The following is a 15,898-nucleotide window of genomic DNA, read 5'->3' on the forward strand; positions in this document are numbered from 1 at the left end:
CGCTGTCCGTCTCTGCCTGAGCCAGCGGCAAGCCCCTGTCCTCTCCTCTAGGTGACCTTGCCCGTCTACCTGAACTTCACCCGGGCAGACCTCATCTTCACGGTCGACTTCGAGATCGCCACCAAGGAGGACCCGCGCAGCTTCTACGAGCGCGGCGTCGCCGTCCTCTGCACGGAGTGAAGCTCGACTCCCCTGACTCCCCTGTCTCTAGTCGTAACTCTCTTTAATGTCTCTTCATCGTTCAACTGGTGGGAAGAAGCGGACTTGTCAGAGTCGTCGGTGTGCGGTCGGAGGAAGCGGAAGGCAGGCTGCCGGCCGGGGTGGTGAAAGCTGGAAGGACTCCGCGAGGTGCCTCAGGAGCGTCCGTAGCACGGCGTGTTCGGGGAATAAAACACTAAGCACGACCCGGCCTCCTGCCTCTTCTGTCTCCGCTCCCCTCCCGGCGCCGAAACTCTGGGCCCGGGGGCGCTACCCCCACGGAAACGAGCCCCGGGCCCTGACCAGGCAGCGCGTGCACCTTTGCGCGGAGGGCCTGGCCCCGGTGGCCGCCCGTCCCATGTCCCCCACATCCCAGGGTGGCAGCTGCTGACCGCCGGCTGTTCACACTCGACGTGATGCGTGTGGTCTCCCTGAGAAAACAGGTGTCTGGTCTTTGCCTTGTGGCGGCAGCCCCTGTGGTTAATCAACCGCCGGCCCGGCCTTAGCAGAGACCCCGTGGTGAAAACCCGTTCCTCCTGCAGCTGCGTGCCACCCCCCAGCCAAGTGATGATCTAGGCCTGAGGGGGGGGGCTTAAGCCCCCGCCCCTGCCCACACCCCAACCACTTCTGAGGAGCCACGAGGCTCCAAACGTCCCCAAGGCCTGGGAGCCAGAGTCCGCCGCCTCCCCACGCAGTTCTGGAATGTTCTGTCAGGAATCTAAATGTTTTTCTCAGAGCCAATAAGGATTCTTAGCTTTTCTGCAGCGAGATTCCTAAATGGGGCTGTAGGCTCTGAGAGCTGGGACCAGGCCTGAGGAAGGAGGAGGAGGAGGACCCACAGAAGGCCGCCGTGGGCATCTGTCCCGCCTACTTGCCGTGCCCAAGTACAGGTGAGGGTCCCGAGCACAGGAGGAAGGATGCCATGGGGGAGGGGGGAGAAGGCAGAGCAGGTCCCTGAACGGGGGAGTGAGCAGAAGCCGCTGCAGCTACTGGACATCCAGCACCTTGCCAGGAGGGTGGGGGCAGGCCCCCCCCAGGTCTGGGAGGGAAGCTCCCCCGGTCAAGGGCTTCCACGTCCACCCCACAGGCTCGCCTGAGTCACCTACTTGCTACCTCCTAAAGCCCCACGTGAATCAGTGCCTGGCTCCAGGGAGCCTCGCCCCCACATGAAGCTCAGCCCATGGGGCCTGAGGGACCCCCCCACCTCTGGGGCCACCCATTCACCATGCTGTTGTGGGGGCAGGCCAGACAGTGGCCATAGTCCCCCTCATCCTCAGTGGGCAGAGCCAGCAGACGGGCCAGGGGGCCCCCAGGGCGTGAAGAGAACACCGGCACCCAGGCCCGCTCCCCACCCCACCCCCGCGCCCCGCCCACCAGGAGGAAGGAGCAGCTCTTGTCCTCTGGCAGGCTTCCCCTTTATTGGCACTTGGGAACAGCACGGTCGTGGGGCGAGTGGGCAGCGGTCACCCAGCGCTGGCACCAGACTTGTGCTCAGTTCATGCCTGCTAGGGAGCAAAAGGCCCAGTGAGCAAACCCCCAGCAACCAGGAAAAGGCTAAGAGCCACCACCACCCCCCCATTGTTTTTTAACTATCAGCACATCAAGACCATGATCCTGTCAACAGAGCCAAAACCAACTCCTCAGAAAATCCTCACCTTGTACGGACAGTGACAGAGGAATGGAAATAGGGACATCGAGCAGGGTGGCTTCTCACGATGCGGGGGCGGGGGACAGAGCAATTCACCGAGAATCGGACACGCCCCCCCTCCCCCCGCCGCCCCTCTACCCCACTCCCACCCCCAGAGCAAACATTCAGGTAGGGTGGACAACAATGGGCACCAGGAGTCAAGATTTAAAAAAAAAAAACACTAATTCTATGGAAACATAAATATTCAGTAAAAGTAAATTCTCGGATTCAGGGGAGGTGGGCTCCATGAGAGCCACACAGGACCTTTCCTCAGCTGGAAACCCCTTTTTTCTTTTTTTAGATTTTATTTATTTACTTGAGAGAGAGAGAGCACATGAGAGGGGGGAGGGTCAGAGGGAGAAGCGGGACTCGATCCCGGGACTCCAGGATCATGACCTGAGCCGAAGGCAGTCGCTTAACCAACTGAGCCACCCAGGCGCCCGGAAACCCATTTTTAAGCAATGCTGGTGGGCCCCCAGGTGTTCATTATTTAAGACCTGAAAAGGGCAAGTGTTTCATGGAACCAAGTCCATCAGCGTTAGCTTTGGCCAAGGGGCTCCTCTCGGGGCGTTAGCGCCCCCTCCTGAGCTAACTGCTCACCTTGGTCTAGGCCACATACTGCTTCTTTCTCTTGTTTTTCTCAGGCTCTGCAAGTAAAAGTTCCAGTTTCCTCTTGGAGAGGGTGCGCTTGGGGCCCTTGTCCTTCTCACTCCCGAGTCTGGCGGGCGGCCGTGCCGCTCTGGCTCGGCCCTGCGCGTGTCTGCCAGGCTCCGGGGGCCCCGCGGCCGGGACGACGGGGCCGGCTGCCCTGGGCCACCGGTCCTCCGTCATCCTCCAGTCCTCCGGCGACCCAGAGCGCCGGGCTGCCCGCCCTCGGGCCTCAGGGCTGCTGGCCTCGGCGGGCTGCATATCCACGTCGCTGGCCTCTGGGGATGTGGGGCCCCAGCTGGCAGCTTTCAGGAGGGGGTCTGGGGCTTTTGATGACAGAGGGTCTTCTAAGCCAACTTCTCCCGGACTCCCGCACCTGAGGGCGTGGGAAGGCACAGTACCGTTCGCGGCACCCGGAGGAGAACAGTCGCTGAAGCTGGAGACTGGACGACCGGGGGGAGCTTCTGAATCGCCATCGAAAGGATCTAAAAACTGAGCGCAAAACCATTCCTGAGCCAGTTAGCAATTTCTACCAGGATAAAGTACAACACACTCCTCACATGAGCAAATTACTTCTTCCATCACTGATGTTGGCAAACTCCGCGGATCTGCCTTGCAAATGCCTTAGACAGGTGGCATCTGGGGGCACAGTCAGTTGAGTGCCCCACTCTTGGTTTCAGTTCCAGTTGTGATCTCAGGGTCATGGGATCGAGCCCCGCGACGGGCTCCGCACTCAGAGCAGAGTCGGCTTGTCTCCCTCTCCCTTCCCTAACCTCCCTAACCCTAACCCCCCAATAAATAAATATTTTTTAAAATGCATTAGACAAATACCCCCTCACATCCAAAAAGCCCGAGGGTCTGCCATCACTGGGGGCCCAATCTGGGTCCCATCACTTAAAGCCCTCGTCCCAGAGCTGGGTCCACACCGCCCCGCCCACCACTGCGGAATCTGAGCTCACTTCCTCCCAACATCCGGCTCCTGGCTCGCCCCACCCCTCCCCGACCAGCTGTGCACAAACGTGCCCCTCACTGCACGCCACCCCCACACACAGCTGCCCCAGCGGCCCGCAGAGGCTGAACTGAGCTTTTAGGTGCAGGGTTCACGGTTTTCAAAGGTGCCCGTGGGCTGTGCCCCTTGTCTGAGCACCAGGCGCAGGTGGTACAGCCCATCCTCCACGGCAGCCTCTTACCTCTGTGACCACTGGCCGAGGGGCCCGTGGAGCTTTCTGGACCTCGAGTCCCGTGGCCCCTCGCCCCTGACCTTGTACCCGGATTTCCTAGCTCTTACTTCAGCTTTTCCCCTTCCTGCGTTGGTGCTCTTGACTGAGCGGCTCTGGCAGCAAAGGTCTCCAGGGACGTCTGAGTCCCCGCAAACGACCGCTGTCCCTTCCTGTGCTAACTGCGGGGAGCTGCACCCCACCAACTTCCAGTCCCAGGTTCAGACCTCCTCCCAGATTCGCTAAGGGCCCCGAGAAGACCGGGAACCTGTCGGGTTGGCCTCCAGGGATGTGGGGGCCCCAGCGGGCAGGGATGACCGGGCTTCACGCCTCATAGAGCCACAGGCCGAAAGGGCCCAGGGCTGAGCCAGTGCAGGGAGCCCAGCGCACCTCACGTGGGCAGTGAAAACCTGCCGGGGGTGCTCATTCCTTCCGTGGGCAGACAACACAGTTACGTACGCCCCCCCCCAAAAAAAGGTAAAAATGAAAAATAGTTTCACACCATAATCTGAAGGCAGCTCTAATATTTCAGATTCAGAAACCGGCAGAATTGTTGGAATTCACGGAGCCAGCACCGTGTGATCCCACTGCACAGCAGTCAGCAGCCCCACGAGGCCTCGAGGCCCAGACTAGGGGTGCGTGTAGGGGAGGGCAAGGGGCTCACCCTGCAAATAAACCAACAGTGTCAGTCCTTGTAGACCGAGAGAGGCCCGGCAGGACAGGCGTTCACCCGCCACAATGGTTGGGGTTAGAACCTTACCCAGGGTCTCAAAACTCCGCGAGACCAGGTGTTAACTACACCCGGGTTCTTGATTTCAATTTGGACTGCAGTTAATGTTAAGGAGCCACTGGCCAGCTCACTGTGGGGAGCCTAGGCTCTTGATCTTGGGGTCGGGAGTTCAAGCCCCACACTGGGTGTAGAGATGACTTAAAAATAAAATCTTTTGGGGTGCCTGGGAGGCTCAGTTAGGTGAGCATCTGACTCTTGATTTCAGCTCAGATCATGATCTCAGGGTCGTGAGATCGAGCCTCATGCCAGCTCTGTGCTCAGCGGGGAGTCTGCTTGAGACTCTCTCCCTGCCCCCCCACCCGCTTGCGTGCGCGCACACACACTCTCTCTCTAAAAATGAATAAGTCTTTTTAAAAAATAAAATGGATTCTTTAAAAAATAATAAATTAATTTTGAGATTAAATGATTGCAAACTTATGGTCTTGTCAGTCTTCCAGGCAAACAACTTTGAGTCTTTTTCTTATTTAAAAAAATCTGCGGGGCGCCTGGGTGGCTCAGTCGGTTAAGCGACTGCCTTCGGCTCAGGTCATGATCCTGGAGTCCCGGGATCGAGTCCCGCGTCGGGCTCCCTGCTCAGCGGGGAGTCTGCTTCTCCCTCTGACCCTTCCCCCTCTCGTGCACTCTCTCTCTCAAATAAATAAATAAAATCTTTTTTAAAAAATGTTTAAAATAAATAAATAAATACATAAAAATTAAAAATCTGAGAGGCGCCTGGGTGGCTCAGTCGGTTAAGTGGCTGCCTTCGGTTCAGGTCATGGTCCCAGGGTCCAGGGATCGTGCCCCTCATTGGGCTCCCGGCTCAGCGGGGAGTCTGCTTCTCCCTCTCCCACTTCCCCAGCGCGTGCTTTCTCTCTCTCTCCCAAATAAAATCTTTAAAAAAATGTTTTTTGAAAAAGGAAAAATCAATTTAAATATCAAAGTGAAGCCTCTTCTAAAATACAGTAACTCCAGTCTTTCCCTGCAGAAAAGAGCAAAGACAGCAGGCCCCAAACCACTCTCCTTGGAAAGGCCCTACTTCCAAGGTTGGCCCCTGGCTGGTTCTGGGGACTTGGATTCGGGGATGAATCCGCCACCCCTAAAGGAGGAGAGTGGTGGCTGGTTCATTTTGTCACGTACCTCTCTCCAGATACCTTCAATTAAGTCCATGTGGTTCTTTTTGTGATTGGCCTGGGAAAGTTAAAAAAAAAAAAAAAAAAGGCTAAATAATCCTTTCTAGAAAGGCAGGCAGGCAGACAGCCGCTCCGTGTCCAAAGGCCAGGGACCGAGGGAACCCACTCTAGCAGTTCCCGCCACGCAGCGGGACCCTCAGAGGATGGCAGCCCTTGGGGGTGGGCGAGAAGCACCTCCTCGGTTTGAGGGACTAAAATGCAAACCTGGCCACCATGATTAGGAAAAGTCGAACCAGGAATGCGGCAAGGAGGCAGATTCGGCAGCTGGATGTGATCCCCTTCACATCGGGGATGGAGAACCCTGCACTCGTTCTAAACCCAAAGCCAGAAGATCACGGAAGATCCTAGATCATCCATCCTAACCCCTTCCTTTACAGCGGCTGAGGCCAGACAACGGCCAGGCCTTGCTAGGGGGCCCTCCAAGAACCCGGAGCTGGTATCAGATGTTCTAGAACCCTCCCCACTAATCCCAGGCTGCTGGGGGAAAGCAGCTCTTTTTTCTTGATCAAAAGACAGGAATTTGAACATGTCTACTTGACGGGAAGAAAGCCCCATAAAGATTTTGCCAAGAACCACTGAGATTACTATTTCCAAGGAGGGGTGCAGGCCCAGAGCCAGGATGCCTGGTCTGGGACTCTCAGGGTCTCCCTGCCCTGCCCGCCCCGGCGCCACCAGGAGGGCAAGGGGCGGCCCGGGGGGAGCACCTTGAAGCAATGGAGTGTGGTTCTCTGCCTCTTCCGGAAGCCAGCCCCGGCGCTGGCCGAGCTGAACGCTGCCCGGATGCAGGCGGGTCGGCCGTGCCTCAGGCCTGCCATGGCTGGGGGGCCGGTTATGATGAACTTTTCACTTCACTGAAAAACATCAAGTTCACGGGGACAAAGCACAGGTCCTGGGTGGCTGGGGTGGGGGAGGGGCAGCCCCCCAGGGCGGGTGGCGGGGGGGGGGGGGGGGGGGGCGTCTCTGGGAGCTGGCTGGCCGCCGGCCCGCGGGATGCTTTGTCCAAGTCAGAGCTACGTGCCCCAGGCTTGTCTTGCGGGTTCTACCTCACCTAGACCAATCTACGGGGTTCCCAAAAAATGTTTTCGTTAACCCCCCGGGCGGCGTGGGAGTCCAGCCCGCGAGCATTACGTCAGCGTGGGAAAAGCCCTGTACATCCAGAAGCTCCGTCTTACACGAGCTCAGTGGAAAGGTCACACATTCATTGAGCCTGAAAGTTCCAGACTGGAACCCACCCACCCAGCTCAAGTGTCCTCCCCCTTTATTCTAACAGATGAAGCATGTGAGCCCAGGATGGGGACTGACTCACTCCCCCAAAGGGACAGAAACACAGGAAGCTTCCCCGCCCCCCCACCAAGTGTGAGGGTTAAAAAAAAAAAAGCAACATGCAGGGCGCCTGGGTGGCTCAGCTGGTTAAGCGTCTGCCTTCGGCTCGGGTCATGGTCCCAGGGTCCTGGGATCGAGCCCCACATCGGGCTCCCTGCTCCGCGGGAAGCCTGCTTCTCCCTCTCCCACGCCCCCTGCTTGTGTTCCCTCTCTCGCTGTGTCTCTCGCTGTCAAATAAATAAATAAAATCTTTAAAAAAAATAATTTAAAATATGCACCCCTTCCCCCCCCAAAAAATATGCACCCAAAGGAGAGAGACCATCCACTCTTAAAAAACAAAACAAAAACACCCAGAACGTGAGACCGTGAACCTACCTCTGTGGACTTTCATGTCACCTGCTTTCCTCAAGAATCCTTGTGGGAAGGAACGCGCCAGGCCCCGAGGGGAAACGTCAGTCATAAACGCTGCCCACCTCCCCACTGCTGTCAACCCCGTCTTTCCCAAACTGGGCTCCGTGGAACACCGGTTCCAGGCAAAGGGCAGAGAAATACGAAAGGGTATAAACCAGACCCCAAAGCACAATACACATCAGCATTTTAAAGGCTAGAAAGGTTCCCAGCAAAAACCAAAGCATTTTTTTTTCAGTATTGACTTCATTCAGATTTCATTAGTTTTCACCAAGGGTCCTTTTTCTGCCCCAGGATCCTATCCAAGACCCCACCTTCCACGTAGCTGCCAAGTCTGCTCAGGCTCCTCTGGGCTATAACAGTTTCCCAGGCTTTCCCGGCTTTCGCTGACCTTGACAGTCCTGAGGACCATCGGGATTGTTCTGATGATTTTCTTATGAACACACTAGGGCGATGGATTTGGGGAGCACGCCCACACAGGGGACGTGCCCTTCTCAACACAAGGGGATCGCCATGAAGGTTCACAGGTGACCTTTTCCCTGCCCGGCCCACCCGCTCCTCCTTGGAAGCTGTCTTGCGGTGCGGCCCACACTCAAGGGGGGAGGTTTACACTGAGCGCCCGGACAGGGAGCGTGTTCGGAAATCCCTCGGCCTGGGAGACTTTTCTCCCTATTTACTGATTTAGCCAATCATTCACTTGTATCAGGGTGGACTCACATTTATTTTATACTTGAGTTATAATAAATATATGATTTGTGGGGGGCGGGCTCCTGGCTGGCTCGGCCAGTAGGGCGTGAGACTCTTGATCTCGGGGCTGTGTGTTCAAGCACCGCACTGGGTGTAGAGAGTAGTTTAAAAAATAAAATATTAATAAATATATACTACATTATTTTGTTCCACTTTCGGCTGGAACTTGTTCGGCCGGCTCCTATGCTCCGTGACATGTCCAAACCAACTTAATTTTGATCTCCAAAGGAATACATCCTGTGAGTTTCTTAGTAATCTCTCTAGGCCAAGTTCAGATAAAAGTCCCCCAAAAGTGAAATTATAACAAGGAGGGGAATCTGACCCCTATATTCTCCTCACTTTCCCTGCCGGACGTATGGGCCCGGGTCAGGGCCAGGGCCAACCCCACATTTTCTAGAGCAGGTGGTTGGCACAGGTTAAAGGTTTCTTTTCTTTTTTTATTTTATTATTTCGTTTATTTATTTATTTGACACACAGAGAGAGAGAGAAGGAGTGCATGAGCAGGGGGAGCTGCAGAGGGAGAGGGAGAAGCAGGCTCCCCGTGAGCAGGGAGCCCGATGCGGGGCTCGATCCCAGGACCCTGCGATCATGACCTGAGCCGAAGGCAGATGCTTAACCATCTGAGCCACCCAGGCGCCCCTTAAATACTTTTTTTTTTAAAGATTTTATTTATTTATTTGAGAAAGAGAGAATGAGAGCACGAGAGGGAAGAGGGTCAGAGGGAGAAGCAGACTCCCCGCTGAGCATGGGATCCCGTGACCCTGAGATCATGACCTGAGCCAAAATCAAGAGTCAGACATTTAACTGAGCCACTCAGGTGCCCCTCTTATATACTTTTTAATAAAAAGGTATTTTATGCATGTGGTTAAAAAACAACTCTTAGGGGCACCTGGGTGGCTCAGTCGTTAAGTGTCTGCCTTCGGCTCAGGTCATGATCCCAAGGTCCTGGGATCGAGCCCCACATCGGGCTCCCTGCTCCGCGGGAAGCCTGCTTCTCCCTCTCCCACTCCTCCTGCTTGTGTTCCCTCTCTCACTGTGTCTGTCAAATAAATAGATAGATAGATAGATAGATAGATAGATAGATAGATAGATAGATAGATAGATAAAATAAAAAACTATTAAACAAAATACAGTAAACACGAGGTTCCCCAGACCCCACCATGGGCCACCCTGTGGGGCCCCAGGACCTGCTGGGCGGATCCACACACAGACTTCTTCCTACTTCCTGTCCACAAACATTTACACCTGGAGAGGCAGGGCTCTATCTCGTCAACTATTTGCACCCAAGATGTAAGGCATAGAACCTCCCCCCTCCCCGCCAGCTCAGGCTGCACCTGCTTGCCCCCCTCCCCAGCTCCAGGACAGAAGCTCAGGATTCCAGGGGAGGGTGCTGGGCTCGGTCCGAAAAGGCCTTCTTGCCACGAAGCTGGGAGAATGTTAGCCCATCCCCTCAGGCTGCATGTTTGAAATTTTCCTAATGAAGAGCTTAGAAATCACCACCTCTGCCCTGAGAGCCACCAGATCTCTCCTTCAAGCGGGTCCAGTCTGTTAAGCCCTAACCCTGAGTGCACAGCCCACCCAGCATCGCCCAGCTACACACTCACACCACATGCACACACACGCACGTGCCCTGTACCCACATCACCTGGCCCCAAGACCACCGCCGCCCCCCCCCGGCCTCTGGTGACTCTGGTTTCCAGCTCCCAGCTCCACACCTCTGCGTCCTGCTGCCTGACCTCCCCTGGGGTCTCTAACAGGTTCTTCCAACTTGACTTGTCCAAGGTCAGATGGCTGATCTTCCCCAGACCTGCCCACTACAGCCCTCCAGGGCCAGCGCAGGGCCATCCCACGAATCTTGTTGCTCAAGCTAAAAAAAATCTTCACATCAACCCAACTCCCCTTCTTCCAAACTCCACATCCAGTTGATCAGCCACTGTTGACTCTACCTTCCAGGGGAGCCCAGAATCCCACCGCTTCTCCCCACTTCCGCTACCCAGAGCAATGCGGTTAGAGCTTAGCTGGAACCATACTGTACCCCATCAGCACCCTGCCTCCCTGTCCCCGTCCCTCCTCTGCCCACCCACCCCTCCAGAGCTGGGGGTCCCACCTCAAGGGCTGAGCCTCCCTCGCCCACCACGGCCGGTCTGTTACTCACATCAAACCTGTCTTTACACTAAGGCCACCCTCCCACCTCATACTGCCGTTTCCCACACAGGTGCACAGTACCCCGCCCGCTGCATTTTTCTCCCTGGTCCTCAGCACGCTCCAGTGATCTCTGGGTCCTAACTGCTCTATCTCTGGGATCCGCAGCCCCTTTCAAGGGACTCACTCCATCGCCTGGGCTTTTGGCTTCTCTGTCCACAGCTGTGTCCCCAAAGCCTGGCCTAGCACTGAGCACGAAGTCGATGCTCAATAGCTTTTTCCAGGATGCACGTGTGCATTCCACAGACGCCCTCACCCACCACATCCCAAGCCAAATGCATCCCCCACCCTGAGATGTGCCCTTGTGTTTGCAGCTTCCACCTCATCTCCACTGCGCACTAAGGCCTTCCTCCCTACCCCAAGCCAGAAACCAGATTCCAGGGGCCAACTGCCAGATGGGCAAAGAGCCAATGTGGTAATTTGACATTTGTTACAAGTTGAACATCTGACCAATTTCCCTAACAAAGCTTTAACATTTTCCCTTTGTAAATAGATTGTTTGGGTGCTTTAAGAAAACACTGGATAAGGGCGGGCGCCTGGGTGGCTCAGATGGTTAAGCGTCTGCCTTTGGCTCAGGTCATGATCCCGGGGTCCTGGGATTGAGCCCTGCATCGGGCTCCCTGCTCAGCAGGGAGTCTGCTTCTCCCTCTCCCCCTGCTTGTGCTCTCTCTGTCTCTCTCGCAAATGAATAAATAAAATCTTTCTTTTAAAGATTTATTTATTTATTTATTTGAGAGAGAGAGAGAGCGCACAAGTGGGCAGAGGGGCAGAGGCAGAGGGAGAGGGAGAAGCAGGCTTCCCGCTGAGCAGGGAGCCCGATGAGGGGCTCCATCCCAGGACTCCGGGATCATGACCTGAGCCGAAGGCAGCTGCTTAACTGACTGAGCCACCCAGGCGTCCCTAAATAAAATCTTTAAAAAAAAAAAAAAAAACAACGGGATAAGAAATAAAAACACTTTTTTTTTTTTTTTTTTCAGATCATAAAGTGAAATCCCTGCCAACAGGGGAGGAAGAGGAAAAAGATGATGGGCCAATTCCTTCCCCAAACGGTCCAGAGCCCCAGAGACTGGGGTGACTTTCTCTCTTCTCCAGGCCCAAGACTCCTTACCCTTAGTTTCCAGCTCCCTGGGACCTGCCCCAGCCCTCTGTCATTCTAGCCCCGGAACCATGCCCAGGAAGAGTCGCCCTTGGGGGGGGGGGATAAGCCAGCTCCCCAGCTGAATGGAGGTGCATCTGAAGGTGCCTACCTGGAATCCGGGAGCATCCAGGAGTGGGGGGCTGCCAATGGAAAGTGAAGGTGAAGTCCAGAAAGCCAGCTTCCAAGAGGGGAGCCTTGGCGAGAGACGCTGTTCAGCAGGAAGGAGGAACAGAGCACAAGCAAAAAGATCTTTTGACAAAGAGGATCTTAGCAAGTCTACTCTCAAGATCTAGACAAAAGGGAGAAAAATTTGGGCGCCTGGGTGGCTCAGTCGGTTAGGCGACTGCCTTCGGCTCAGGTCATGATCCTGGAGTCCCGGGATCGAGTCCCACATCGGGCTCCCTGCTCGGCGGGGAGTCTGCTTCTCCCTCTGACCCTCTTCCCTCTCGTGCTATCTCTCATTCTCTCTCAAATAAATAAATAAATAAAATCTTTAAAAAAAAAAAGGGAGAAAAATATGGTGAGCTGCCTTGCCCCCTTCCCCCCACGGACATCAGAATTCAGAACGGGTTTGCTCTAAGTTAACTGATCTCCGTACTTAAGTCAATTTTGCATTTCTGCTTTAAAGGAAAAACATGTTTAAAAAGTTCTCTCTTGGGGCGCCTGGGTGGTTCAGTCAGTTAAGTGTATGCCTTCGGCTCAGGTCATGATCCTGGGGTCCTGGGAACTGAGCTCAGCGGGGAGTCTGCTTCTCCTTCTCCCTCTGCCCCTCCCCCCTGCTCTTGTGTGCTCTAACAAAATCCTCTAAAAGAATGTTCTCAATAAAAAAAAAGTTCTCTCTTAGGGGTGCCCGGGGGGCTCAGTCAGTTAAGCGGCTGCCTTCAGCTCAGGTCATGATCCCAGGGTCCTGGGATCGAGCCCCGCATCAGGCTCCCTGCTCCGGGGGAGTCTGCTTCTCCCTCTGCCGCTCTCCCTGCTTGCGCACGCGCTTTCTCTCTCTGTCAAATAAATAAATAATAATTAAAAAAAAGTTCTCTCTTAATATTCATCAATCTCAACTGTTCTAGTTCAAGAACAGGCACACTTTCCTCGCAATAAAATTTGTTCTGAAAGAGTTCTCAAACTCCTCATCCCCAAAAGTGGTTTCTAAGAGGATTGGCTTTATTTGAGTGGAGATAGGCGGTGGCAACATGGTCTGTCATCTCACGGGATGCTCTACCTTGAAAGAAACTAAGATCTGGTCCAGACTTCAAATATCTGAACTCCTTTCCTGGCCCAGGAGCCTGGGAGAGCAGGAAGCCGTTGAGGGTCACACTTCCAAGGATAAACACCCCTGTACCAACATGCACACACTCTATGTCCTTTAGACACACTCCTTTTAGGGACAGCTTCATCAACTCATACCCAAGTCCCTGGGCCAGGGTCAGTGCCCAGGAAATACTCATTCAAGTGTAATAGTCTAAAGTGAAGTCAGAGACTGAAAATTATCCCCTTTTCCTACCCGTAGGTAGAACAAGAATGGATGGCTCCAAATAAATGGGTTCCACCCTTTATATGATAAAGTTCTTGGGGGGTAATTAGGGTCTATACTCTGGTGCACAAATCACAAAAGTGTTTTTCTTTTTCTCCCCCAGTGTTAACTTTTTTAAAATAGATTTTATTTATTTTAGAGAGAGAGAGAGAGAGAGCGTGAGCAGGGGGAGCAGAGGGGGAGAGGGAGGGAGGGAGGGAGGGAGGGAACAGAATCTCGAGCAGGCTCCCCGCTGAGTGCGAAGCCCAACAGGAGGACTGGTTCATTCCAGGACCCCGACATCATGACCTGAGCCGAAATCAAGAGTCAGACACTTACCCGACTGAGCCAGCCAGGTGCCCCCCACCAGTATTTTCAAGATGGACACCTTCATACCATACTTGATATTATTTTGACATTTTTTGGTGCAATTATTCTGATATCATAAAAAGGAAAGATGGTGGATTTTTTCATTTTTCAATCTCTTGTTCCTTATGGCACCTGGAAAAAAGCTCATAACTTATAACTCCAGGGACACCCGGCTGGCTCAGTCAGTAAAGAATGTGACTCTTGATGTCAGGGTCCTGAGTTTGAACCCAACGTTGGGCAAAGAGAGGACTTAAAAAAAAAAAAAAAAAACTCTCATTCAAGACAATGTTGACCAAGCTTTAAAAGGAAAACAATTCAGATGAAGCAGATGAAGCCAATTCTCATTTTACCTTGTATTTGTGAGTCAACCTTTCCAAAGCAGCTGGGCTTCTATCAGAATCCATCAGACCACGAAGTTCTACAACCAAAATAAGAACAGCCATTCAGACTGAAGGAATCCACAGAAAAGCCAGAGCACAGGACCACTGGGATTTTCTTATTTTAAATCAGTTTGCTCTAGAGGAAACAACAGGTTAAAATAATATTTTGGAGAAATACTGTGTAGCTTTGCAGACACAAACCCCAGGGGCATTCCCAGGTGTCCTAGAATTCTCCCCTGGGTTTGAAGGCAGAGGGGAACGTGTCCATACTTCCCAAGCACACGCTGTTTCCTGCCTGAGGGCAAAGCAGGTCCGGGACCACCCTTCCACCCTGACCCTGGGCAGAGCTGGCCCAGCCCCACCTCGCCACACCCCACCCCCCCACCTCACTAGAAGAAGTCTGGGGACACCCCTTCTTAAGCCCTCACACTTATTGGGGGGGGAATAGAGGAATCCCCACCTCGGCCCTGCCCTCACACCAGGGTCTCAGCACCCTGCAGGTCTGACTCCTGGAAGATGGGATGTTCCTCCATAAGGGGAAAGAGAAGGGGGGGTCTCCAAGCCAAGGACTCCAAAGCTAGGGGGTGGGCCCCCCCCGGGGAGGCTGGCCTCACTTCCACGCTGCACGGACCGCACGCAGTACCCAGACCCAGTTGCCTCGGCCCCTTCTTGCCGGCGGAAGCCCCCCCGCGTCCTACCCCGGGCCTCGCGCCGTCGCGGGCCCCCGCCGGGCCGGCAGCTGCGGGGAGACGCGCCGCAGGGGGTCAGCAGCTCGGCGGGGCGGGCGCCTGTGCCCACCTGCCCGGGACTGGGACTGGGGCTGGGCCGAAAAAGCAGCCCCCGACGTAGCAAGGAACTGGCTCCCGAGGGCGACTCCGGGTGGGGCGTGCTGTCACTCAAGTCGGGGGCACCCGGAATGGGCTCAGGCGGGTGGGCGGGGGTGATGCTTCTGCGGCGCAGCCGGGGGCGGGCGCGCAGGGCCCCGGCCCGCCACTGCAGACTCACCTTCGGAATAGCATGTCCATTTTGTTCCCAGAGTGACCGTCGCCGGGCCCCGAAGGGGGTCTGCGGGCCGGACCTGTGTGACGTCACAGCCATCTCCGCGGCGACTCGGCGAGCGCGGCCCCTCCCGCCCGGCCCAGGCCCCTGGACGCCCGCGCCCCTGCGCCCCGCGGCTCGGATCCGCCCTCCCGCGCTCCTCTCGCGGCCAGGGAAGCCTAAGGATATGATTTTGTCACAAAACCTTGAGTGACTCCCCTGAGGCCCGGGATGACGTCCAGACCTTTTAACGCGCCTTCCCGGCGCCCCGCTCCAGCAGTACCTGAGAACTGCTCCCGCGCCCGGGCTACAGCCACTCCCACCTCTCCTTCCAGATTCGGGAGGGCACCAAGCCCCCTCCCCGCCCCACCACCCACAGCTCGGACTTCTCTAGGGAAATGCTCTCTTCACCCCGCCACACAGCTGGCGTTCTTCACCTTTGGAGCTGAGTTTGGCTCCTCCTCCAGGAAGCCTTCCTGGACCTCGGGTCTTGGTTAGGAAGGCCTCCTCTGCGTTCCCACAGCAGGCCAGATCAGCCTGTGCAGAAGTTGTCTATGGATTTCTACCGGCTCACAAGACTGGTGGATGAGCCTAGGGGTTCCAAACGCAAGGCCCCTTCCCCCCAACCTTACCCCACGGTGCCCAGCATAGTAACTGCTCAAAAATATTTTTTGAGGGGCACCTGGGTGGCTCAGTCGGTGAAGCGTCTGCCTTCGGCCTGAGTCATGATCCCAGGGTCCTGGACGGAGTCCCACATCAGGCTCCCTGCTCCGCGGGGAGCCTACTTCTCCCTCTAACCCTCCCCCCTGCTCACTCTCTCTCACACTCTCTCTCTCTCAAATAAATAAATAAATAAAATCTTTAAATATATATTTAAAAAAATAAAATAAAATAAATAAATATATGTATTTTAATGAATCACAGGTACTGGTGAATTGAATATGCCACAAATCATGTTAGCTGTGAACTCACTAGGGGTGTTTTTTTAGTGATTTCTGAAGTCAGGAAGTGTGGGTCTTCCAACTCTGTCCTTTTTCACGATCATTTGGCTCTGCTGGGTCCCTTGCATTTCCA

General features: G+C 54.9%; 2 protein-coding genes across 7 annotated transcripts in view; one reads left to right on the forward strand and one right to left on the reverse strand.

The window, feature by feature from the left end:
* Window positions 1–404, forward strand: part of DYNC1H1 (dynein cytoplasmic 1 heavy chain 1) — a 69,843-nt gene extending 69,439 nt beyond the window's left edge. For both annotated transcript variants that reach the window (XM_025869342.2, XM_025869343.2), the window contains exon 78: window positions 52–404. In XM_025869342.2, coding sequence (XP_025725127.1) covers window positions 52–180 — 129 coding nt within the window. In that variant the 3' untranslated portion in view covers window positions 181–404. The remainder of the gene's footprint in view (window positions 1–51) is intronic.
* Window positions 405–1,597: 1,193 nt separating this feature from the next.
* LOC112822023 (uncharacterized) lies at window positions 1,598–14,958 on the reverse strand. 5 transcript variants are annotated; one of them, XR_012378916.1, is made up of 8 exons: window positions 14,792–14,958; window positions 13,757–13,824; window positions 11,637–11,735; window positions 6,414–6,560; window positions 5,657–5,707; window positions 2,910–3,025; window positions 2,486–2,532; window positions 1,598–1,700 (listed from the first exon to the last, which is right to left on the reverse strand). XR_012378916.1 is itself a non-coding variant. In XM_025869346.2 (7 exons), exons 4-6 carry the CDS (start codon window positions 6,522–6,524, stop codon window positions 2,492–2,494), a joined length of 696 nt encoding a protein of 231 aa, XP_025725131.1. In that variant the 5' UTR covers window positions 6,525–6,560; window positions 11,637–11,735; window positions 13,757–13,824; window positions 14,792–14,958; the 3' UTR covers window positions 1,598–1,700; window positions 2,486–2,491. The 5 variants fall into 5 exon arrangements, 4 of the variants coding, with proteins under 4 accessions (XP_025725131.1, XP_025725132.1, XP_073750994.1 ...); XM_025869346.2 differs by having other exon boundaries at window positions 2,486–3,025; XM_025869347.2 differs by having other exon boundaries at window positions 1,598–1,703; window positions 2,486–3,025.
* Window positions 14,959–15,898: the final 940 nt, after the last annotated feature.

The sequence above is a fragment of the Callorhinus ursinus genome, unplaced genomic scaffold (genome assembly GCF_003265705.2).
Source record: "Callorhinus ursinus isolate GAN/ISIS: 27379988/994484 unplaced genomic scaffold, GSC_fseal_2.0 scaffold8, whole genome shotgun sequence".
Taxonomy (NCBI): Eukaryota; Metazoa; Chordata; class Mammalia; order Carnivora; family Otariidae; genus Callorhinus; species Callorhinus ursinus.